The 27,525-nt window shown below is 33.6% G+C and overlaps 1 protein-coding gene across 1 annotated transcript in view; it reads right to left on the reverse strand.

The window, feature by feature from the left end:
- Positions 1-27,525, reverse strand: part of LOC107436536 (rho GTPase-activating protein 100F) — an 82,600-nt gene that overhangs the window by 17,325 nt on the left and 37,750 nt on the right. The window contains exons 2-9 of the mRNA XM_071185864.1: positions 20,276-20,407; positions 18,786-19,183; positions 17,188-17,191; positions 13,805-14,762; positions 8,245-8,426; positions 6,985-7,157; positions 4,241-4,540; positions 1,842-2,090 (exon numbers count right to left, since the gene is read on the reverse strand). Of these exons, the coding sequence (XP_071041965.1) occupies positions 1,842-2,090; positions 4,241-4,540; positions 6,985-7,157; positions 8,245-8,426; positions 13,805-14,762; positions 17,188-17,191; positions 18,786-19,183; positions 20,276-20,362 (2,351 nt within the window). The 5' untranslated portion in view covers positions 20,363-20,407. The remainder of the gene's footprint in view (positions 1-1,841; positions 2,091-4,240; positions 4,541-6,984; positions 7,158-8,244; positions 8,427-13,804; positions 14,763-17,187; positions 17,192-18,785; positions 19,184-20,275; positions 20,408-27,525) is intronic.

A 27,525-nucleotide genomic window follows, 5' to 3' on the forward strand; every position in this document is an offset into this window, starting at 1 on the left:
CCTTCTTCAGAAATGAAATGCAGATACTGACACTGAATTAGAAAAAAGTTAAGAAAATGGAAAATAAAAAGAGAACAAATAATGCCTCCAAACGAGGAGGAGGTTTAAAATTATAGAAGCTTCTTCAGAGTCGGAGCCTAGAAAATAATTAGTGAAGAAGGTGCTTCATTATCGAAACGAAACACTCGTATGTCTCCTTATGTGGCATTATTTCTTCTCTTTTCACGTTGTTGCAGCTATATTTAATTTGTAAAGCTTTCTTGAAATATATATAAAAAAAATAACTACTTAGAGTGATATATGTATACCAAAGTCCCTACTTTCAATTAATAAAGTTCTTTTGAAATGTGAGGAAAAGTAATTATTCAAAGTGATAGAAAAGCATATGTAGCTACATTCAATTAATATAGTTCTTCTGAAATGTAAAGAAAACTAACTATCGTTATGTGGGGCTACTTTGTGCAGTGGGGGCTACTTTGTGCAATTATGTTTTTTTCACGTTAAAAATGTGTGGAATTTGAAGATAGAAGTCTCCTCTATTACTACAAACACTTTTTTCGAATTTTAAAACAATCTCAGAGTGTGTTTTGTTTATCCAATGTCAACAACTTTCCGAGAACGTCGGACGTTGAAAAGTGTGAGTGGAAACTTTAGCTGTGAAATGCAAAGACGTTGATAAAACAATTGTCGTAAGCGCAAATTTTTTTATTTATATATTAATAAACAATTATATAATGTTGGCGTTAAAAAAAATTGAAAATTAATAACAAATAAACGGAAAATGAGAAAAAATGCACTGTGGGGCTACTTTGTGCAAATTTTCATTCGTTTTTTTTTCGACAGAAAAAAAAACCTGGAACGAGAAACTACCGTGATTACACTTTAGAAAAGCTGCAAAAATGTTTGCAAGCAGTTGCTGGTGGTATGTCTATTACAGAAGCTTCTCGGAAGTACAAAATCCACAGAAATACTATCTCTAATAAAATTCACAAGAAACACGTGAAACGTGCTGGTAAACTATTATTTTTCTTCTACAAAGATTTTTCTAATGAATTAATCAAACGATTTAACACATAAAAATATATTTTATAGGACATCAGGTGATTTTGACAGAAACTGAAGAGCAAGTTCTGTCATGTTCATTAAAGCATGTTATGTTCAAATTTATCAATATTATGAATATTAATGAATATGTAATAATTATTATTTTTTAAATTTCATCCATTTCAATGTTCAGAAATGTATATGGTTTCCTTTTGCTTAAACTCAAATGTTTTGAAATAAGCATTCTTTTTAAGAAAAAAATTCTTTATAAAAAATGTTTTTTTAACACTGAAAATTATTTTCTAACTAATATCTTTACATATCTTGATGTTTTTGTTTTTAAAAATGTCAACAATTAACTTTTTTAACTATTTTATATCAATATTTTACTAAAAACATGATTATTAAACTGAATTCCAATCACTGCACAAAGTAGCCCCACTTGGGGGCTACTTTGCGCAGATAAATTTTACTAAACTTTGAATTAACATAGTTTATGTAGGCAAAGTAGCCCCAAAGTACCCATTCAATTAGAGTTCTCTTGAAATATAAAGAAAATTAACTTCTTAACGAAATAGAAAAATATTTGTAACTACATTTCATTAGTATAGTGATCTTGAATCATCGAAAAATAACTTCTTAAAGTGATAAAAAAATATGTAGAACTACAACACATTCAATTAGAGTTCTCTTTAATTATATAGAAAATTAACTTCTTGAAGTGATAGAAAAATATATATTGTTTACACTTAATCAATCACCCATAAATTTTGAGATTAATTGTTGATTTTTAGTACCTTTTTACAATGAGCGGTACACCATATCCGGAGTCTTCTCTGACGAGCACCGTTTCGAGATCTACACCAAAGACTCCGTCCGGATGTGAGGCAGGCATCCTTTGGAAGGTCTGTGTAGGATTTTTGTACCTTAGTTTTAAGTAGAGTGTTCCTCTTGGTTCCAGTTTCAACGCCAAGCTATGCACAGGAGACTCACGGAGGAGAGCAGATAGATGAAGAATGCTCTTGTAGCACAACTTGTGTCGAAACCTGCAAAACCATTAGAAAATTAAAAGAGTGCTTTCTTCAAAGTTCTTCCGCCAAGAAATAAAAGTAAAAAAAAGTTCTTCACACTTGAAATAAAGCTGAAATTTTAAACTACATAAACCATTTTGGCGTAAAGAATTATTCGGTCTTTAGAGCAGAAAAATGACTAAATCTTTTTAAAAGTTATTAAGGATGTTTTTCGAAGTCTTCGTCATCATATGAAATGGTTCTTTTCTGCCTGAAATCTGCTATTTTTATAACTGCTGCGAATTAGCGTCTGTTACTCATGACTGTGAGGCCAATTTTAGCCTATCTAAAGTCAGCACTGTCTACGCTTATTTTGAAAATCATCTAGGGGGGAAAATGTCGCCAAATTGGCAATTTTTAAAAAAGTTTAAAAGCTTTTCAAATATTTAAATTATCCGTCTGTTCTAGAGCCCAGATAATTCTTTAATAGCAAGATTACATAAATAGTTTAAAATCATTGCATTGCTTTAAGTGTAAGACACTTAAACTATGATTTTTTTTATTTTCTTTGGCGACAGAGCTTTGAAAAACAGCTTTAAAAAATCGCCAATTTTGCGAGATTTTTCCACCTACAGAAAAATATACAAAATCTATGCTTAATTCTCCATTTTTGTAAATTTTTTAAACAAATATAGGATTTTTTTAAGCCCGGATTCTGAGTAACTTTTTAAATGTAAAAATGTAGATCACGAAAGCTATTTCTTCTTACATAACACTGGCTTTTCTTCGTATTAAAGTTTTGCACCATTTTCAGAATTGGCATAGAGTTCGCTGCTCAAAGATAGGCTGAAGTTGACTTAACATTCATTAATGACAATGAAATAAAATTCATGACGAAACTCACAGCAGTTTTGAAAATAGCATATTATTCATGTGACGACCGAGACTTCGAAAAACAGTACTTAACAGTAACAATCATGAAGATAATTTTTTAATTCACGGAAGAGAAAAAAGGAACACCTTGAATAACTTTTGATCTAAAGATCGGATCTTCATTTACTAAGACTCAATCATAAGGGTTCATAAAAGTAACTTCAAATACAATAATTAATTAGTTTAGACGATATTTTAAGTTATGAATTAAGAATAAAATGTTTTTTTTTTATCTGGACACCTTTTTTTGACGGCTTTGCATTTCTGACCCTTAAAAGACACCCTCAAAATGGTAGCTTCTATCTGGGAAATATGGTTCTAATAGTTTGGCCAGGAGAACGGTAGAATGTTTGGTCACTAAATGTTAAGGTCACTTTTACGTATTTCGGTATATCTCGATAATTTTCCAAGTGAAAGGAGAATGTTTCGCACACACATGCACAATTCGTTTATCCAAAGATAATTTCACGCAAAAAATAATTCATAATAAATACTTATCGAACAACAGTCGAACATTTCTGAGTTGTACACGGTATGTAAATTCTTGCATAATTTTAAAGAATGTAATTTTAAATGGCGAAATGCAAAATTTAAACGAAATTGGTCGAATAGTTTCGGTGAAATCAAATTTTAAATATATGAATTTTTTTGGTGAAAAAAAATAGATGTTTAACCATACCTGAGACATGATCGATTATAGAAAAATACAGTTATCTAAAACTCAGTAATCGATACCATGGAACGTTTTTGTTGTCTTACTCTTTTCGAGACGGGCGAGTCATATTTGTACGGAATCAGAATTGGAAAAAAATAAAAAGCGGAAGCTTCAGTTTAGGCACGCCAGATTTGACAGACATGAGTCTTTTTTTTTTAATATATTATCATTCATCTCAGGCTTTTAAAAGTGTAAGCATATAATTTTTAATTTGAAATACTCCCTGAGAATTCATGTTGACTCGACCGTCTCGAAGAGGTAAAGCTATATTCATGTTAGAATCAAAATATAATATAGTCCGTCCTCCGTAAGAAGACGATTGAAAAGAAAAATGCGGTACCGGTCCATTAGTTGAAGGATTACGTAGAAACGCGTTTGCGGAAATTCATCTTAGGAAAGGGAAAAAGTTTTCCAATGATGATTCTTCACAAAAATCTGACATCCCCTCGTAAAAGTGAACCATTCCAACTGTCAATCGTCTTCTTATGTTGGATGGAGTCTACAAACATTTCAAAATGAATGATATGAAAAAACTCACCTGGGATCCCATGTGTATAAGAGAAAGGCGACTTCTCTATTTTCTACAAGATCTATTTCGAAGATTTCGTCCCAGTCGAAGCTGTGTTCTCCCGTCCGGATGACAGTTCTCGCTTTGTGGGCCCTGTCACATTCTATGACGCAGTACAGGTCCCGAAAGTGGTCACCATGTGTTGTGGGCTTTAATCCCCGACCGGATAACAGATGAATCCATAGTAGGCCACTGTAGCCTTTAGGTGCTTGGGTCAGCTCTCGGGGTCCTAGCGTCACTGGGGTGATGGTCGGCCTCGGCCGATATTTGCTGTCAAATTATGAAAAATAAGTGTTAGCATTCTAGGTAACTCGTAAGCTTTGAATAATATTTTCTACAATCCACAAATGTAAGGTCCGGGATAACCTGGTAGATAGGGCACTGGGCCCATGTCCAAGAGATCGTGGGTTCGATCCCAGCCGGCCGAAGACCGTAAATGATGACTGATGCACGTTAAATCTGTCGAGTCTTATAGTACTCCATGTTCCCATAACAAATCAATGCTTCTGGGGGTACTGATCCAGTAATTTCGTTGTCTTCTGGATTCGTTCAAAATTACAAGGCTATGGAGTTGAACATTAGCAGTCGTAAACCCAAAATTGGGTCGGCTGTTCAACGACGGTTATAAAATAAAATCCACAAATCTAAAATGTTTAACTAATTGCTTAAGGAAGCCACAACTGGGAAAAATTTAAAAAGTGGCGGCGGAAGATTAAAGAAGCAAATTGCTTTTACTTATTCCTAATTATTTTTGCAAATTAAAGGAACAATATCAAGATGTTAAAAAAGACCAACATAATTCCGAGAATTAAAGTGAAAATTAAAAGCTTCGAAATTTCCAACAGTTTTATGAAACAGTTGTCGCCACTTTTTAATTCTTTTCTGGTTGAGGACTGTTAAATCTACTGTAGTCAAAAAGTTTAAAAGTAAGCAGCTGTAATAAAGACAAGCGGTTCCCATTTTTTTTCGGCTACTGAACCCTAAATAATCAAACTTCTTTCGGTGAGTCCCGACTTTATTAAGGTAAGGTAAGGTTTGTTAAGGTAATTGTTAACGTTATAACCTATATTATGACTTAATATAGGTTATAACTTAAATTAAGCTCAATGCCCTACAATTAAATTTGCAGATCTCGTGCTATATCTAGTCTAGTTATGAATCTGTTACGAATGACTAAAATAAGCCAAATTATAGTTTAAAACTAAAAAGAACTGTAATAAACGTTTAAAGGTTGAAAATGGTATTAGGTAAACATATTTCTTCATTAAAGAATTTAATTACTTTATTTTGATTTGTAAAGCGTGATGGGAAATACTAATGCAATATTTGACAAATATTTGTTCTTTTTTTCATAATTTTTTAATATATTGTTATTAGAAATATTATATTTTGTTTTAAAAAATGCCATTTTTATTTCATTGACATTTTAGAAATAATTTCATAAAAGCATCGTAAGATTATATGAATTGGAAATTTTAGTTTTTATCTGAAAATAATCAAACGTTTCAAAATTCATAACTGGTTATAAAAAGTTCTAACTCACGTAACCTCTTAAACGCTAACCAAGGAACTCTAGTACTCCGTGAAGCACCATTTGGGATATGGACTATACAGACTATATAGTGATATGGACTATGTCACAGCTGCTTACTTTTCAACTCTTTGTGTCAAATTATTTCCAGTTGTAGCAAATTCTCTCATTTAAATTTTCGGATGGGTTTAATAAAAGTGATTTTAAATTTATTTTTTTGCTGCAGCTAAAAATGTATAATCTCAACACAAATAGCAACGACTTACTAATCAATATTCTTAGTTTTATGTATTTATACATTTTTCGTGCAATACAAAATGTATTAAATAAGAAAGCTTGCTCCAGGCGATACATTCCACAAATTTATCCTTAATTTTTCAAAACTCTTGTAATATTTAAAAGCTTATAAAAACAAAGCTCGTTTAACAAATTTAGCTGCTAGCTCAATATCCAAAAAAAAAAAAAAAAAATTCTGTCGCAATATTTGCCGTCGCCCATCGTGACGTGGTCTCATAACAGGATTTTACTAAATTTAAGATTCTGGCATTACTGATGCTTGAATCAGATTTGGGTGGTACGGGTACTTTTTATTTACGTCACACCGGAGCTGCACAATGTATTATTGGAGACAATCTGGGATACATCCCTGAGGATGATTCGGAGACAACATACATACGTCAAGTCCCGTTTTACAGAATAAAATAATTCACGCATCATACATCTATCCAAAGGTAGTACTTGAAACAGAGCACTATCAATATTTGATCCAGTACCCACAGAGGTATTGATTTATGGGAACCTGAAGGACTTTGCGACCCCAACAGATTTAGCGTAAACCAGTCACCATTTCCATGGCGAGTCTTCGGCCTGTGGGGATCGAACTCATGAACTCTTTGACATGAGCCCAACGCCCAACCAGCCAAGCTATCTCAACCCAATCTTGGGTGTACTCTGAAGTTAAAGGTCCCACCCATTCACCACAACAGGTCTGAACACGTTGTGAGCAATAGGGGAATATATACACTGGTTATCATAAATTAAGGAAAATTCACAAAAANAATGCATAGCTTATATATATATATATATTGTGATTTTTGGGACACATATTTTGTATAAGCATTTTATGACTAGGAGCACATCACATGAACAGACACATGAAATAAAGAATAATTTCCATTCTCACTTGAATTCCCTAGGGTCCAAACTGACCAGGTGCAGGCGATCCTCCGAGGGCTTTATGGGAGTGGGGTGGGGGACGGATATCCTAGGGGCGTACGCCCCACCCGCTGGCAGTATATCGTCGCTACTCGGAGTATGGAGTCGCCGGGGAAACGTATAAATGTTACGGTATTCTTCCTGAAATTAAGAAAAAATAGGCAATTAACGCATGACTGAACACTCACAAAAAAGCTAAACATTTGCTGCAAATTATTTAATCACATGTATCATATTTGGGTGATTATGCATGATTTTAACTCAGTTACTGACACATGAAGAGATATAAGGGAAGAGTTTATTTACAACTCTTTTCTATTTATAGAAGCAAAATATTAATTAACGAGAGTTGTTAGCTGTAAGAAGATTATTTATTAATTGCCGTACAAGTTGCCTAGCTGCCTACTTTGTGAAGTCTTTTTCATCGACCGTGCAAGATGGCAGCTATGCAGTAGTAACTTCTTACTTTACTTACTTACTTTATTTAAAAACAACTGGACACCTGGGCCGCGCAGCGGCCCCTATCCCATTCATCATGAAATTACAACAATGAGTTAAAAACATTTTGAATATAAGCAGTCGTTGTGGTAGCTTTACAATAATATTACCATGATTAGAGAAAATACAAACTTGAACAGAGATATTTACAGTAATTGCCATAAATATGTACAGAAAATTGAATATGAGCATTAATAAATGATGATTATATATATACAAAAGTCGTGATTCATGGACGTGAAGATTTTACATAAATTTTGACATAGTAACTTCTAAAACTAAAGTACAATGATAATATGCCTTTTACTTATTGCTAAGTATTGGTAGTTTCAGTGAATATATATATTTTTTTCTGAGAAAATCTTAAAATAAAACGTTCTCACTACCAGTTTTTAATCTTTTCCTGATTAGTTGCAACCCTGTATTGCGAAAAATTTAATTTCAGCAAACAGTTAAAAAATTACGAGAGACTCAATCGAGATGCTGAAGTAAGATTTTTTTTTAAAATTCGGACTCATTGCTATGAACTGAAATCTTAGTGTTAATTTAATTTTAAAACATTTTTTATCAATATATTATTAAAATGTTTTTTAAAGCATTTCAAATGCCATTTTAGACACAAGATGGGAGAAAAAAGGATGATTTCATACAGAGGATCGACTTAAAGCATAAGTATTGTTTACTATTGGAAAAAAGATGAGTAAATGTTGAGAGTTGAGGTGGCTGATACCTGTCGCATGGTGTCCAACAGGGATTCAGCGCTGTGTGCGATTCTTCCCAGAGATGAAGCGGTGTGTTGACCTCTTTTCAATCTCTCGTATATGGCAGATGTGGATGGTGCCCGACTCATCCACGCCTTGTATTCGTTCGATGTGAACACACTCGGTGATCGGCGACTACCCTGAGGATGGGCTGCAAAAAAGAACAAAGATCTCTCAGTAAAGATTTTTCGAACCGATTCAAAACTTGAAAATGCCTAGAGGAATTATTATCTTTACCAAACTCCGGAGAATTCTTTGAAAAATAAAACACTGATACAAATATACACTGGTGCCAGAAATTAAGAGAATTTGAAGACTTGGTCGATTATCTCTAGAACTACTGGGTTGATTTTAATGAAATTTGTTATGTACATAGATTGATACAATACAAAAGAAATAACCATTCAACAATTATAATACGCATGCATGATGGTGCGTGACACTCGTTGGAGTCGGAAGGTATGAAACAGCGGTTGCAGAATAAACAAAAAATGGGTTAATAGGGGATATAGTCTCTTCTTACAGATATACAGGTCTTGCAGCTTGATTTCATACTTGAAATAAGGCAGTTTATCATTTCCTGTGGCAATTTCCTACCTTCTAACTCGAACGAGTGCTACGCGCGATCATGCGTGTGTATTACAATTGTTGAATGGCTATTTGTTTTGTATTGTATCAATGTGTGTAGATATCAAATTTCATTAAAATCGTTCCAGTAGTTCTAGAGATAATAGACCAAGCCAACAAATTCTCTTAATTTCTTACACCAGAGTAGTTAGGAGAAAAATCAGCAAATTTCTTATAATCATTATTCAAGTAAATGGGAAAAAATCAAAATCAATTTGGTACCTAAATATCATTATTTGGCATTACTGAACTGTTGTGGCAATTACGGACACAACACACGATTACGGTAACAATTTAGTTTCGTAAATCGCGAAACCTCGTTGTTGTCGTATGCTATTAAGTCAAAGAGGGTGGTTTTCCAGTGGTGCCATCCATGGCCAAGATTTCGACTACTGTCACACACATACATAACAACCAGAGTGTAAATCCCACTTTATACAATGTAGTTCAATTACATTTTAGGGATGCAAAATAGAAAACATTTCATGAAATTCCGAGTTGTTAAAAATTCAATGAATATTATATTGGCTATCAAATAAACAATAACAGACAGCTTGCAATTAGCGAAATCAGAACGTTTTCGCACCACTAATTCAGGTTATCGTTTTCGTTTACGTAATCAGTAGTATTAATTCTCTTCGCTCACGTGATCTCACCCCCATTATAAATAGAGAAGTTGAGAAATAATTTAAATCATCTATTTTCTTTAAATATTAAAATATCACTCACGTCGGGGTTAAAATTCTGTTTTCGTAGCAGAAATTACTTTTGTGCGTATCACAATGTACGTACGCAACAATCCGTAAAGTGCAGAATAGAACATTCAGTTGTATGCTTACTTCTCAACTACTACAGAACTTCCTTGTTCTCAGAAATTATTTTTCTTAGTGCTAGAAAAGGTAATGTTCTTTTATCTTTATTTAAAATAAATTGGGTGCTTGGGCCGCGCAGCGGCCTTTAGCCCATACATCATGAAATAATTTACAGTGTATTAAAACATTTTGTGTTATGCTACATTATGGTGGCATATAAGAGAAAAGGTAATGCATAGCTGTCAGCTTGTACTACCATTGAGAAGTAATTTTCTTAGTGATAGCAACACTAGCGTTTGGGCGTATTGAAATTGAAGTTTACAGTTTCAAAAATGTGTTTTAAACTACCACGACGAATCAATAATTAAAAAAAAGAATCTGTAGATAAGATCTATTTGTTGGCTAATTATGCTTATAGAGTTATGCCCAATAGTTTTGTTGTTAGAAAATTCCATCAAAATTTACTACCACTTCGTAATATCTTTTTTGGCGACCGTGCAAGTTGGAAGATATGGTAATGTATATATAAATAATGTATTTAATTTAAATGTATAATATGTCTATAAAAGGTAATTTAACCCTTTAGTGGGCCATTTATTTCTAGTAAAGGTAAAATAAAGAATATTTGGAATTGAAATCCATGTAAGAATAGTAATTGATATAAGAAAAGAAAAACTCATTTAGCTTATAAAAAATTTGTTTAAATTTTAATGCCATTTTTTTGGTGGTAAGTATATTTACCACGACCTATTAGGAACTTATTGACTTTTATTTTTCTTTATTTATAAAATAAAATTTATCTATGCTACAAACTTCAGAAGGAATAATGCCTTTTATAACTTTTATACTTTTTCTTATACTAAAGAATGGTAGACAATTTCGTGCAAACGTACTTCAAGAAAGCTGAAGTTAATAACAGATGGAAACCTAAATTAAAAATGGTTGAAAAGTTAACGAGGACTTTAAAAATTGGTGGTGACTACGACTTTAGAAAGGGTTAAAGGAATCTTTATATAAATTAAAAGCAAAAGAATTTTTTCACCACTACTCAAATTAAACAGATACAGGGATGGAAAAAAATAGGGAAAACTTATTAGTGAAAGTGTGTTATGATCAAACGTACACCTTTTTAGTACAGTGAATCAAACAATGAAACTGATTACGTGAAGAACAAGAATGCAAAGAAGACAACAAATGAATTAGTACTAAATTAAATAGTACTAAACTGAAATGAAATAGTACTAAACTGAAATGAATTAGTACTACACTGAAATGAATTAGCACTAAACTGAAATGAATTAGTACTAAACTGAAATGAATTACTACTAAACTGAAATGAATTAGTACTAAACTGAAATGAATTAGNAATTTTTTGTTTTGCGGACCATTTGGCGCCCCTTTGTGAGTAGCGCCCGGGGCATGATGACCCCCCTTGCCCACCCCTCACTACGCCACTGGCGCTTGGTACCAGATGCCTCAGACTACCTATCAGCACCTTGTGGAATCAATGCCACGGCGGGTGCTAGCAGTTTTGAAGGCTAAAGGTGGTCCTACTTGTTATTAGTAGGGTGATCATAATGTAATGGCTCTTCGGTGAACACTGTTGTAAGAAATTAAAAGAATTTGAATACTTGGTCGATTATCTCTAGAACTACTGGAACCGATTTTAATGAAATTTGATTTGCACATATATTGATACAATGCAAGCAACCATTCAACAATTATACTACACATGAATGATGGTGCTTAACACTCGTTGGAGTCGGAAGGCATGAAACAGCTGTTGCAGAATAAACAACAACAAAATAGGCTAATAGGGGGTTTCATCCCCTCTTGCAGGTCTTGCAGCTTGATTTCATGCTTGAAATAAGGCAGTTTATTATTTCCTGTGGCAATTTCGTACCTTCCGACTCCAACGCACGATAATGCGTGTGTATTACAAATGTTGAATAGTTATTTATCCATGTATGTACACATCAAATTTCATTAAAATGCATCCGGTAGTAGAGATAATCGGTCAAGTCTGCATATTCTCTTAATTTCTTACTCCAGTGTAGTTAGGGGGGGGGGAAAGTAACAAATTTCTTTGAATCATTATTCAAGTAAATAGAAAAAATTCAAAATCTGCAATTTCGTCCCTAAATATAATTATTAGGCATTACGAAACTGTTGTGGCAATTACGGACATGCCACATGCTTACGGTACCAATTTAGTTTTGTAAATCGTGAAACCTCGTTGGTGACGTATGCTATTAAGGCAAAGGGGGCGGTTTTCCAGTGGCGCCATCTATGGTCAAGAATTCCACTTCTGTCACACACATACGTAACAACCCGAGTGCAAATCCTACTTTATACAATGCAGTTCTACTACGTTTTATGAACAACAAAACTTTTAGAAAACATTACATGAAATTCAGAATTGTTAAAAATTAACACCTTTAACTAAAGAAGCCTCAATGAATATTGTATTAACTATCAAACAAACAATAACAGACAGCTTGCAATTAACAAAATCAGAACGTTTTCGCACTACTAATTCAGGTTATTATTTTCACTTATATAATCAGCAGTCATAATTAAATCTCCAAGCTCATGTGCTCTCACCCCCATTATAAATAGAGAAGCTGGGGAATAATTTAAATCAAAAACCTACTTTCTTTGAATATTAAAGAATCACTCACGTCGGTGTTAAAATTCTGTTTTCGTAGTAGAAATATATCACAATGTATGTAGTATCACAATATATGTATCACAATGCATGCAGCTGTATGATTACTTTTCAACTACTACAGAACTTCCGTACTCTCAGAAAATATTTTTCTTAGTGTTAGAAAAGGTAATGCATGGCTGTCAGCTTGTACTACCATTGAGAAATAATTTTCTTAGTGGTAGCAACATTAGCGTTTTGGCGTACTAAATCTTGAAGTTTGCAGTTTGAAAAATGTGTTTTAAACTACCACGACGAATCAATAATTTTAAAAAAATATGTAGATGAGATCTATTTGTTGGCTAATTATGCTTATAGATCTCCTAATAGTTTTGTTTTTAGAAAATTCCTGCAAAATTTGCTACCATTTTGTAATATCTTTTTCGACGACCGTGCAAGTTGGAAGGTATGTATAAATTAATGTATAAATTAATAATGTATGATGTAAATGGTAATGTTAATTAATAATGTATGGTGTAATGGTATGTAAATGGTAATGTATAAATTAATAATGTATTTAATTTAAATGCATAATATATCTATAAAAGGTAGTTTAGCCCTTTAGTGGGCCATTTATTTCTAGTAAAGTTAAAATAAAGAATATTTGGAATTGAAATCCATGTAAGAATAGTAATTGATATAAGAAAACAAAAACTCATTTGGCTCATGAAAAGTTAATTTAAATTTTAATGCCACTTTTTTTCTGATAGTAAATATATTTACCACGACCTAATAGGAACTTATTGACTTTTATTTTTCTTTATTTATAAAATAAATTTTATCTTTGCTACAAACTTCAGAAGGAATTATGCCTTTTATAACTTTCATACTTTTTGTTATACTAAAAAATGGTTGACAATTTCACTCAAACGCACTTCAAGAAAGCTGAAATTAATAACAGATGGAAACCTAAATTAAAAGTGGTTGAAAAGTTAACGAGGACTTTAAAAATTGGTGGTGACTACGGCTTTAGAAAGGGTTAAAGGAATATTTATATAAATTAAAAGCCAAAGAGTTTTTTCACCACTACTCGAATTAAAGAGATACAGGGATGGAAAAAATAGGGAAAATTTTATAGTGAAAGTGTGTTTTGATCAGACATACAGCTTTTTAGTACGGTGAATCAAACAATGAAAATGATTACGTGAAGAACAAGAATGCAAAGAAGACAACAAATGAATTAGTACTAAATGAAATAGTACTAAACTGAAATGAATTAGTACTAAACTGAAATGAATCAGCACTAAACTGAAATGAATTAGTACTGAACTGAAATGAATTAGCACTAAACTGAAATGAATTACGTAGTACTAAACTGAAATGAATTACTACTAAACTGAAATGAATTAGTACTAAACTGAAGTGAATTAGCACTAAACTTACGCCTCCTCATCGATCTCGTGGCTGGAAGCTCTGGCGCAGAGACGGCCCCGTCACTCTCCTCTTGGGAATCGTAAGGCAGGGATGTGGTGAAACGGACAGCCTGATGCCGGCTGTATCCGCTCCTCATGGATCGTGGCAGTGAATTGCTACGGCCCCCATAGTGACTATAAGTGCGCCGGGAGCCACCCATTGTCCAATAATCTTGAGCCTCTGTATCCGAAGCACTCTCAACGCCGCCACCCATTCGATCGCGACCAGCACCGCGACGTCGAAGGATGCCACCGCTCCTGGGTGGCTCTTCGTACCTACGCACTCTACCACGATGCTGCATGGTAGGAGACACATGAAAATTTCTTCTAGGAGGCATTCGATAGTCACTCTCAGTTCTTAACATGCCAGTGGAACGGCGCAGAGGCGTCGTTGCCTCAATGTCATAACCGCCCCTGCTAGGTGGCACCATACTTCGAGTCCTACGATGGTGCGGCTCGTACCGTTCTCGAGGTGGGGGTGCTCGTTCTTCGGGGTAGAACGAGTGCACCCTTTCGGCTAACCGCTCCAGGCTGTCTGGGGGCTTGTAAGTAGTTACTTTGGTGGGTTGCTCCGTGACGACTGGTGATGGCACCACCCATCTCGGAGACACAGGCAGTGGTTCCTCTCTTCTTCTGTTGGCAGTGTACTGTTGGTGACTAGGAGGAGCGTGGTGGTAGGGATGATGGTGATGGGGTATTTTGGGAGGGCGGTGGTGAAGGCTGCTGGTGGAAGGTTGGGAATTGTAGTAGAGGTCGTCAGGGGGATGCTGCTGCTTTGGCTGCTCGTACCGGTGGCGTTCCCTTATGTGATCTTTTTCACTCAACTTGACCGCGATTGCTGGTACTTCGGGTGGAAGACCTTTGGTCCGGGCACGGATCAAGACTCCGTTTTCACTATTCTCTCCATTCGATAGCTCTTCAGTTGTGTCCTAGAAAAAAAAGCTCAATGAGTAATGCTTTTATAAAGTTGTAGCAAAATAGAGCAGCAACCTAGATGAAACACCAGCAACCAAACTAAATGCAAGTATTTTTACTGCAGCAATTATTTAAATGGTTAAATGCTGCTAGCTAGTGTGTAACAAATAGTAAGTTACAGTTACTTCTTGAGGATTTCTTGATGAAATACTTATAACTACATTTAAATGCTAGTTTTTTTATACAGTTACAAATATTTGGAAAAAAAAGCTCAATGAGTAATGCTTTTAACTAGCATATAAAGTAATAGCAAAATGGAGCAGCAACCTAGATGAAACACCAACAACCAAACTAAATGCAAGTATTTTTACTGCAACAATTACTTAAATGGTTAAATGCTGTTAGCTAGTGTGTAACAAATAGTAAGTTACAGTTACTTCTTGAGGATTTCTTGATGAAATAGTGCTACGCGCGNTAAAAATATGTTCGCAAGCAATAGTATCATCTTTCGGGCAATAATGTCCTTACAAATATGTTCGCAGGCAATAATGTCATTAAAAATCTGTTCGCAGGCAATAATATCATCATTTTGACAATAATGTCCTAAAAAATATGTTCAGAGGCAATGATATCTTTCTGGTAATAACGTAATTAAAAATATGTTCGCAAGCAATAATATCATCATTCCGGCAAAAATATCCTTAAAAATATGGTCACAGGCAATAATATCTTTAAAAATATGTTCGCAAGCAATAGTATCATCTTTCGGGCAATAATGTCCTTACAAATATGTTCGCAGGCAATAATGTCATTAAAAATCTGTTCGCAGGCAATAATATCATCATTTTGACAATAATGTCCTAAAAAATATGTTCAGAGGCAATGATATCTTTCTGGTAATAACGTAATTAAAAATATGTTCGCAAGCAATAATATCATCATTCCGGCAAAAATATCCTTAAAAATATGGTCACAGGCAATAATATCTTTAAAAATATGTTCGCAAGCAATAGTATCATCTTTCGGGCAATAATGTCCTTACAAATATGTTCGCAGGCAATAATGTCATTAAAAATCTGTTCGCAGGCAATAATATCATCATTTTGACAATAATGTCCTAAAAAATATGTTCAGAGGCAATGATATCTTTCTGGTAATAACGTAATTAAAAATATGTTCGCAAGCAATAATATCATCATTCCGGCAAAAATATCCTTAAAAATATGGTCACAGGCAATAATATCTTTAAAAATATGTTCGCAAGCAATAGTATCATCTTTCGGGCAATAATGTCCTTACAAATATGTTCGCAGGCAATAATGTCATTAAAAATCTGTTCGCAGGCAATAATATCATCATTTTGACAATAATGTCCTAAAAAATATGTTCAGAGGCAATGATATCTTTCTGGTAATAACGTAATTAAAAATATGTTCGCAAGCAATAATATCATCATTCCGGCAAAAATATCCTTAAAAATATGGTCACAGGCAATAATATCTTTAAAAATATGTTCGCAAGCAATAGTATCATCTTTCGGGCAATAATGTCCTTACAAATATGTTCGCAGGCAATAATGTCATTAAGAATCTGTTCGCAGGCAATAATATCATCTTTCTGGCAATAATAATGTAAAAAATATGTTCGCAAGCAATAGTATCATCTTTCTGGCAATAATGTCCTTACAAATATGTTCGCAGGCAATAATATCTTTCTGGCAATGATGTCATTAAAAATCTGCTCGCAGGCAATAATATCATCTTTCTGTCAATAATATTTTTACAAATATGTTCGCAAGCAATGATATCATCATTCTGGAAATAATATCCTTACAAATATGTTCTCAGGCAATAATATCTTTCTGTCAATAATGTCATTAAAAATATGTCAGCAGGCAATAACATCATCTTTCCGGGGATAATATTTTTTAAAATATGTCCGCAAGTAATAATATCTTTCCGGAAATAATGTTCTTAAAAATATGGTAATAGGCAATAATATCAACTTTCTGGCAATAATGTCCATAAAAATATGTTAGCAAGAAATAATATCATCTTTCTGGCAATAACATCATTATAAAAAAAGTAGTTACCACCATTTTTAGTATTGAGATAAATTAAAATTTTCTGCACTGCATGAAGTCACGTATTTTATTTACTTTTTCACTGTGGTAGTTCTTTTTATTTATTCACTCATTTTTTTGTGTGTGTTTATTGACAACACATATTTTTATACGCATTTGCATAAATTTAATAGCTTCATTGCAAAAACATTTTGTTTAGAAAACAAGCCCATTTTCTGCAGTAGATTCGCTCTAATATTTTGCAACAATTGTTATTTTGTCAACATCATGCATTTTTTTCGAGATAACAAGAGTTGGATACTTAAAAATATATTTGTAACAGTTTTATATTTTAGTACAAATAAATTTTTAAATACCGAACTGTAGTTATTGTGCAAGAAATTATGCAAAGTTGGTATGATTTCGAATATTTGAAAGAATTACTGCAGAAATATTATTAGAAAACATATTACTAAAAGCATGCTTGCTTTTAGATAAAATGTTTTTACAATGAAGCTATTAAATTGATTCTAATATGTATGAAATATGTATAATCAATACAAAAACATACAAAAATGAATGAATAAATAAATAAATATAAGAATGAAAAATTAAATTTAAAAAAATGTAATTACATACACTGTAAAAAATGTTAGTTCATTCCTCCATCAAAAATGGTGGCAACTACATTTTAACGGTGTACCACATTGGTCCCCCACTCCTACGACTACGTTACTCTACTTGACGTTATCAGCAATCGGGAACGTTCGAACCAACGTACGACAACTAATTATAGTTTGAATACATTTCAATGAAAATGGAATAAAGAAAGGTTCAATGATGTCTTTAGATTATGCTACAAGCCAAACAAAGTCAATACTTCGCCACTTTGTGATTAGTTCCTCTAATTGGACACTTTATGCTTATAGTTCTGCGCCGATATTGTTATGTTTCTATGCAGCTTATTTCTATAAGTTGCTTCATGAAATATTCTCCCATTATTAATACTGATGTGATAGTATTTAGCGAAGGCGAAGTACAGAACTTTCAGCTAACTGGGCAACACAGTAATTAGTTATGTCTCTTGGCTAAAGGTGATCATTTAGTCACGATAGACTAGTTTGTTTTACGAAACATTCAGTCGCGTATAGATGATATTAGGAACAGAGGCACTATGGAAATTATTCCTCTAGCTTTGCAGTTGGAGGTTTGTCCAATGGGTCGGGCTGTGTTGGCCCACTCTGGTGCGGGGACTCCCGGTTTAGCTGCGTCGCCTGAGCTTTCAACGCTTTCACAGGCTTCTTCTGCCATCACCTTCTACACCAGAAAGCCTCCACACAGTTTCCTATAAGTAGTCTGCGCTGATTAATTAAAAACCGAACCACTAGTGCGCATGAACCCAAATTCTTTTTTAAAAGTACTTGAGAGAAATTTATCATATATATTTGAGAATTGAATCTGTGGTGGTTGACAAGTAAGTAAAACAAACTAAATATATTCAGAAATTAAACAAATTTTCAGACATATCTTTCTAATTTTTAATGGATTTCATATTAAATGGTTATTTAACTAATTGGTTTACTTTCATAGCGGTCTGATCGGACTACCTGCAAAAAACCGTGTGGAGGCTTTCAGTTATAGGAGGCGTTGCTTCTGTTCATCGACAAAAGCCTGCTGCTCAACTCATGCGTAACTCGAAGCCTTGTGCCAATGAGTCTGCATTGCTTCGTGACTTGGTGGTGTACGACGGCTGTTGTAGCGGTGGATCTTCAAAACTTGAATGATCTAGAACGCATTATGAATGTTTTCGGCAACGTTTCTTGAGTTGCGTATACAATAAACTACAATGACGTCACATAATGTTGAAGCGTTATTTTTTTAAGTGAAATTTTTTATGACTTTAACAAGTGGTTGCCTTCTCTATGGTTAAAGTTAACATTTAATTAACTATGTTAAGTAAACTATGTTAATTAACTATGTCAAGTACTCACCTTCCCTGATGTAGAGACCAAGGGTCTGTCCAGGCCTTTTGATGATCTCAACAAAGCGGACAACATGCGTTGCATCAGCCGCGCTCAGGTACTTCCTGTAGGTGTCAGCACCGACGCGGCCCAGACTGACTGGATCAAACATGCGTATGAGCATCTCTCCACCTCTGTTTTCCACCGCATCCACGTGGGCTGCCGTTGCCGCATCAAAATCATTCTCAACAGCCTCGAGTTGACGAAAGATCTCGGAGCTAATGCCGCTAACCTTCCTGAAGTCACGCTGCACAACGATGCCGTGCGGGGGTTGGGGAGGTCGAAGACGTACGCGTCGCACGACGCCCCCCTCCTCTGTCAAGGCTTCGACGGTGTCCACTCCTCTGGCGTCCTGAAAAAAATTATGCTATATTTAAGAAATATTGATATGTTAGGGTGTTTACATATTGTCAAATTGTATTGCATCCAGAAAACTCAGGAGCTCTCAGGAAAACCTGAAAGCTCTCTTGTCTTCTGAGTTGAAGTAAAAATTATAAAACTTCAGAACTAAACAATAATAACACTGACAATGAAAAATTTTGTAACAAAGTGAGTCAAATATAACCAGTCCCAATAATGGTAGTAGGGTAGGTATTATTTACGTCACATTAGAGCTACACAGTGGGCTATTGGCGACTGTCTGGGAAACATCCCTGAGGATAGGATGATCCGAAGACATGCCACCACAATTTTGATCCTCTGCAGAGGCGATGGCTTCCCTGCTGTGGAAGCCCGACGACCTGCTCGCGAAGTTGAACACGTTGCGTTAGAACAGTTTAACGAGGGCCGATACTACACACCCTCGGTCCCTACGCTGGCTGATCAAAGTGGTCACCCACCCGCTTACTGACCACAGCCAGTTATGCTTGACTTCGGTGTTCTGCTGGGAACCGTGTCTTTACGAACAGTGCACTGCGGGACAACTGGTCCCAAGAAAAGAAACTAAATAATTCACTTTGTGAGGTTAAAAGTGATTCGAATTATATAAGCGTGACAGTGATCTGAGCGTTAATAATGCTCCAAACAATTAAATTCTCTCTATATCATTGTCATGTTTTTGATTATTACTTTGTATCACACATAAATATTAATTAAGCTAACTAATTAAGTATTTAGCGGGGATCATTTTGTTACTCCTAATAAAGGAAGAAATCATGCGTATTTTAAACTTTTCTGATTCATTTCTACGAGAGCTTAGAGCTGTGTAAATTTTTATTGGAAAATTAGATTTGCAATGTTTACAACGGTTGTATACAAAGCGAATGGTTAAATGATTTAGAATAATTTACTTGGAAGTTGAATTTCACTGAATTTAAATGTTGAGAAATTTTTGCAAATTAAAATTTGGCGAGTTTTTTTCTGAATGAAATTTGTATAATTTTGTCCGATTTTGATAGATTATTTAGAGAAACTGTCAATAGTTAATTAAGTGAATATTACTTACCTTTCGCTTCCCGCAGCAAAGCATAGTGGAAAAAAGAATGTGCTTCACTTTACGTCGGAGCCGCGGTCTGTTAGCAAACGAGTTCATGTGGGACCACCTCAACTGCGATGCCTCTTTCACACAGATAGACACCTATAAAGTATAAGAACATCTTTCTATTACACACTTTTTTTCACATTTAATACTGTTGTTGCTGTTTCTAATGCCACTTGCCAATACCAGCATTATTGCCAATATCAGCGTAAACAATTAAAAAATAAATCTTTCAGAATTTTCGGTAATATTGCCAAATTTTAAAATTATCCAATCAAGATAACTAGAACAAAGTGGCGTTTCATATAAGCTTTTGAATCATTTGCATTTAGTAGTATGGAAAATATCTTTAAATCAAAAGTACAAAACAAAGAATAATATATTATAACATAAACTTAGCTACCATTAGAAAAAAATTTCAAAACAACGTACAAAGTTGCAGCCTTGAGATAAATGTAAGACAGCTCTGTACACCAGACTATATTAAAAACATAAACACTTATATCTTGATCTGAAGTTATTTCAAGCTATTACCATAAACACAGAGATGCCAGCCTGCTCCGGACAACAAATATATATTTTAAAGTGGTAGGTTATCAATTGTGATTCTTGGTTTAATAAATTCAATTTAGTAGATTTGTATCCTTCACTATTTTTAAATAATTCGTAGACTTATATAATTCACCACTTTATAGTGCTTACGTCATGCTATAGCTTTTAAAAAGCAAGCAAAACTAGTCAAATGTTTGCCAAAATTTACTTAGTAGTTATTTACCGTTTTTTTAATTGTTTTGGCGTGTCCGGAGCAGTTGGCATCTCTGTAGACAAACTAGGCACTCTGCACATGAGAAGCCCGGCTACCGGGGGGAGGCGAGGGAGTGCATAGGGAGTCTTCCCCACTTGTAAAATAATTGTAAATATTTTTCTCTTTTCATTTTACTTTTAATATTATTCTAATTTTTTGTGTATCCCAATGCGATTTAACATGTAAAAACTTATCCCAAATTTTATTTTAATTGTAAAATGGTTCCAATTGAGACATAACTTAGTTAACCCCCACAACACCCATCCCATCATCCTTATAAATATAACTTTAGCTGAAGGAGCAGATATCCCCCCAGGATAGGTACTCCGATAAAACAGCATCAGTTAGTCAGTCAGTTTCAAGCTATGTTTGAAACAGCCTACTTGTTCTGCTTTTCGGGGACAAAAAAATTTTAGCGGTAGAAAATTTATGTTTTTATGTATGCAGGGATGCCTTAGACTACCAAAAACGTAAGAAGTGATCGACACTAAATTCATCTCTATTTATTCCATTATTCAATCCTAACTACCACAATTACTTTAGCATGCCACAGAGATAACAGTTCCAATCTCGACAAAATATTTTAAAAAACGGTAGAGAACGACAAACTAAGATTTTCGGTTAATTTTGACAGCTTTAAAAAAGGCTCAACACAGCTTAACTGCAGGTATGCCACAGGAGACTGAAAATATTTTAAAAAAATGGTAGAAACTAATTTCTTTTTATTTATTTAATATCTCTTTAATTATTGAATTGCAACTACCACCAGAACTTACATTTCACGTTATTCATATATAAAGCAAAATCTTTTTCTTGCATTCACTTTAAAAAATAAAGTAAAAAATATGCTATGAGAAGTTTGTTTATAGTTTTAATAAAACTTAGAATTTCATTGGACGTCACTTTATAAATTTTCAGTCGCCCGGTGACAACACTGTAAATTTAACAAGGTAGAGTATCACATAAGTCTTCGAATTATTTAGAATTAGTGGGGAGTAAAAACTTTATAAATCGATTTTTTAAGCCAAGAATCAGACATTAAGAGACTATCACTCGAAAATATTTTTCCGATGTCCGGAGCAAGTTTGCATTTCAGATGTTATTCGTATTTAAAGCAAAATTATTGGTTGCATTTTCCTTTCAACAGTAAACTGAAAAAAAAATATGCCAGAAAAAAAGGGGCTAATTTTAGTGTCTTTTAACCCCTTGGGGACGGGTGATTCAGAAAAGCATTCGTGCAAAATCAGAATCAAGTTGTAATTAAATAAAAAACGGTAACTTAAATGTAGTCGTTGCTGATTTGACAGACTTACTTTGCTTTTACTTTAATTATTGTTAGTTTAAACATATATATAATCAATGTTAATTCAAAGTATAACTAAATAGTTTTATTTTGAACAAAGTAATGGTGAATTAAATAAATCAAACAATTATAACTCCGCCCACAAATAAACTGCTAAAGAAATACTTTGATTACCAGTTTTATATTTTTACCCTGATTGATACGGTCTTATGCTGTCACGTATTTGTGACAGTCGGCGCGAAAGGGTTAATAGAATTTTGCTACTTATTAATCACCACTTTTAGCATTTTTAGTCACATGTGGCAGCTATGTATGATTATTGGCTCGGCTTAAAATAAGGTCGCTGTTGTTATTCACTTTGTAACTATATATTAAAATTTTAATAATTTTTGTAAAATATCACGATCTTTTTTACACTTTTGTAAGGCATATTGCGTCTACCATATAAAATTAAAATATAACTAAAATTTTTTTTTTTATATATTTAAGAAATTATTAAAAAAAGTTTATAACCACGTCTGCAGGGGAGTACCGGAAGTTGGCTTGATAATCTCAGCTTCAGGACCTTCATCTTCGTATCAACAACTTTGACTTTAATGAATTGGCTAGAGTACGTGGCAACATGTTGCCACGTGCAAGATGAAATTGGAAAATTTATATAACTCAAGAAATAGTGACAGATACTAACAGCGAACTTCTCACAGGAAATTGATTGAAATGAAATGTTCCTACTTTGAGTATTTTGTCTTTTCCCGAAACTTTGCAGACTAGATTTCACTTTATAATATTTGCAGACAGACGTTGTTTAACTATTTGGCTCTTATTTTTATGACAGCTATTTTTAAAAGTTCTAGTAAATTCAGAGAGAATTTCCACGCTTGAAATAGAAATTTCATTTTATATGAAGCGAATCAAAAGAATAAAGAAAAGTGAAAGTTGTAGTTTATAAATAAATAAATGGTGAAATGCAATAAAGATCACAAAAACTGGGCCAAAATGTTTTGACGCATATTTTTTAACAATCTGATCTAGATTTGGAATTCATTCAAAGTGTTGTAATGATGTTTTTGGAACAAACTCTGTGGTCTAAATTGCAGAGTATGGCAACATACCAAAATACTCTATTGCTGACAGCCTTAAGTCAGAATAAGTTTTTGAATTTTATTGATCGTTTTATCTTAATGTTTTATTCTCAAACAGTGAGAGTTTTGACAAAAAATATTATAAAGTGCATTATACTATATATTTATGAAATAAATTATGTGTGCACTCATTGTTGTAATACGTTATTAAATTAGAATCTGTTAAATTAGAAATGTTTGCTTTAAACGTAAACTAAAGTACAAGAAACCAATGATATCTTTCGAGAAGTTGTTGTGAAAAATACATACACCTCAAATTTTTATGTGTGTTATAAAGTAATAACAGTGGTAATAATAACCGAAATTACTATCAGCAACTTCATATTGGCAGTGATATCTTTTTTAAGATATCCCTTTAGCATTTAGAGATCAAACATCTTAAAGTGCATCTTAAGGAGCCGAGAGGGCAAAGGAGATAGAGCGTTTGCCTTCCAATAAAGGTAACCGGGTTTGAATCCCAGCAATGGCAGGTCGATACGAATTCCGCATCCGGCTTGCACCGACCACAATGCTAATGCACAATATCCTAATTGGTAGACGGATCATGGGTTAGAATCCCTTTGCCGTCAGGCTAACCTTTGGAAGTTTTCATGGTTTCCCTCTCCATTTAACGCGAATATGGATTAGTTTTGTCAAAAACTCCTCTACGACGGCACATTACTCGGAAAACTGGATATCGAAGTTCCCTTGTCTTCTGGCTTGGGTTCAAAAATACAAGACTATGGAGTTGAACATTAGCAGACGCAAATCCAAAAAATTGGGCCGGTTGTTCAATGACGGCTATAAAATAAAAAATAAAATATCATGTTTGGAATGAAAACTAATAAATCTTGCTCTTTTTAAATCCTAGACACTTTGTATACGATCCTTAAAAGTAAGAAATCTTTAATAATAAAAAAAACTGACTTTGAAAATCATATTTTTCTCAGAAAAAAAAATCTCAATGCAACACTAATTGAATGCTTGAATCATAGGTGTTTTTTAGCTGGAATAAAATAAATTGCGTATTGAAACTGATGTGAGAAGTGTAAGGACTATTTACCCTTTAGCGCCGACTGTCACAAATACGTGCCAGCATAAAACCGTATCAATCAGGATAAAAAGATAAAACTTATAATCAAAGTAATTCTTTTGCAGTTTATTTGTGGGCGGAGTTATGATTGTTTGATTTATTTAATTCACCATTACTTTGTTCAAAATAAAACTACTTAGTTATACTTTGAATTAACATTGATTATGTATATGATAAAGCTAACAATAATTAAAGTAAAAGCAAAGTAAGTCTGTCAAATTAGCAACGACTACATTTAAGTTACCGTTTTTTATTTAATTACAACTTGATTCTGATTTTGTACGAATGCTTTTCTGAATCAGTTCGCGAAAATGAAAAGAATTGTTCATTAAAATTGATGTTATCAAATACTTTACCTAAAGCGGATTCAGTATCCTTGATCGAGCATTGATATGGATTTATGTCAGGCATCATCGAATAAATCGAATCTATATAAAAAATAATGTTTTCCAATAAAAGAAGGTTTCGAAGCAACACTTGCTCAACTCTTGAATCATAGAGGTTGGTTATCAGCATATATGGCAGTACTTTTACTTTCGCTACTTGTACCGCCGGTACAAGTAGAAAGTACGTACTTTTACTTGTACTTCGTTACTTTTTAAATTTAGTACTTTTACTTGTACTTTCGTTACTTTTTTAGAGAAAAAGTACAAGTATTTGTAACGGAAATATCGAATGAAATCGTTACTTTTTTCTAAAACTCGGTAAGCTTTCTNTTTAACCCCTTGGGGACGGGTGATTCAGAAAAGCATTCGTACAAAATCAGAATCAAGTTGCAATTAAATAAAAAACGGTAACTTAAATGTAGTCGTTACTAATTTGACAGACTTACTTTGCTTTTATTTTAATTATTGTTAGTTTAATCATATATATAATCAATGATAATTCAAAGTATAACTAAATAGTTTTATTTTGAACAAAGTATTGGTGAATTAAATAAATCAAACAATTATAACTCCGCCTACAAATAAACTGCTAAAGAAATACTTTGATTACCAGTTTTATCTTTTTACCCTGGTTGATACGGTTTTATGCTGGCACGTATTTGTGACAGTCGGCGCGAAAGGGTTAAATATGAATTAATAGTGTTTGGAATAAAAACTAATAAATCCTGCTTTTTGATTTTTTTCTTCTTTTTACTCTAACCACTGAGCAGTGAGTATATGATCCTAAAGTACAAAAATATCTTTAACCCTTTCGCGCCGACTGTCACAAATACGTGCCAGAATAAAATCGAATCAATCAGGGTAAAAAGATAAAACATGTAACCAAAGTATATCTTTAGCAGCTTATTTGTGGGTGGGGTTATAATTGTTTAATTTAATTATTTCACCATTTCTTTAGTTCAAAATAAAATTATTTAGCTATACTTTAAACTAACATTGATTATATATATGATTAAACTAACAATAGTTAAAGAAAAAGCAAAGTAAGTCTGTCAAATTAACAACTCCTACATTTAAACTATCTTTTTTTATTATTTATTTACATCCTGATTCTAATTTTGTACGAATGCTTTTATGAATTCCCGTCCCCAAGGGGTTAAGGCTGTTTTTCGAAAGCCCTTTCATCGCATGAAATCATGCGTTATTTTGCGAATAACAAGCCTTTTTCATGACTGATGTGAGTTTTCAACAGTTATTCATGGCTATTAGGTCATGTTTAGCCCTATCTTTAGCCATCGCCCTCTATGCTCATCCTAAAAATGGCACAAAACTCTAATTTTTTTAATTTTCAAAAGCTTACTCCAATGCTGCATTATCTGGGCTCATAAAAATTTGCAAAAAATGAGAATAAGACATTAGTTTTGATAGTTTTCATCAAGGTGGGGAATTGTCGCCAAATTGGCGATTTTTAAAGAAGTCCAATAACTTGTAAATTATGTAAGTTATTTGCCCGTTCTTAAGCCTTCTTATTCTTTACAGCAAGATGGCACATATAGTTTAAAACTATAGCCTTGCTTTACGCGGAAGGTACTTAGACTGTGGCTTTTTATTCTCCTTGGCGAAAAAGCTTCGAAAAACCATGTTAAATAAAATAAAAATTCTCTTTGAAAACCTGAATCCTCTGAGGAAAGAAGCTCTGGGAGCAACACTTGCTCAATGCTCGAACCAGAGAGATGAATTGCCAGGAATAAAAAGGAGTGAAGAATGTTTCGTTTCTTGGCAATTTTCCAGTTTTTCAAGCTCTTCATTCTTCCAAAGAAGGGAGTGTTTCAGGGAAGAGTCTTCAAACAGTTTCCCCCTTTCCACTTATCCAGTTTCCTGCTTCAAACTTGTCACGAATACCGTTTTATAGTATCTGTGATGCTGAAAGAATGCGTGTTCTTCGCTCTAAATGAAAACTTCAGAAATTAGTAACACTTTTAGTGAAGTTTTTTTTAAAAATATATATATCGGTTCCGTTAGTTCAAATAATTTCAAATGCAAAATTAGAAATTAGTGACACTTTTGTGGAGTTCTTATTTTGTATCTGTTACGCCATTTATTAAAATAATTTCAAATGCGAAATTAGTGACAGTTTTGTAGAGTTTTTTGTATCGGTTACGCCATATTTGTTCAAATAATTTCAAACCCGAAATTAGAAGTTAGTGACAGTCTTGTGGAGTTTTTCTTTTGCATCTGTTAAGCAGTTTGTTAAAAATAATTTCGAATGCAAAATTAGAAATTAGTGACACTTTTGTGGAGTTTTTCTTTTGTATCGGCTTCGCCGTTTCTTCAAATAATTCCAAATGTAAAATTGGAAATTAGAGACACTTTTGTGGAGTTTTTATTTTGTATCTGTTACGCCGTTTATTAAAATAATTTCAAATGCGAAATTAGTGACAGTTTTGTAGAAATTTTTGTATCGGTTACGCCATATTTGTTCAAATAATTTCAGATCCAAAATGAGAAG

The sequence above is a fragment of the Parasteatoda tepidariorum genome, chromosome 9 (genome assembly GCF_043381705.1).
Source record: "Parasteatoda tepidariorum isolate YZ-2023 chromosome 9, CAS_Ptep_4.0, whole genome shotgun sequence".
In the NCBI taxonomy this organism is placed as follows: domain Eukaryota; kingdom Metazoa; phylum Arthropoda; class Arachnida; order Araneae; family Theridiidae; genus Parasteatoda; species Parasteatoda tepidariorum.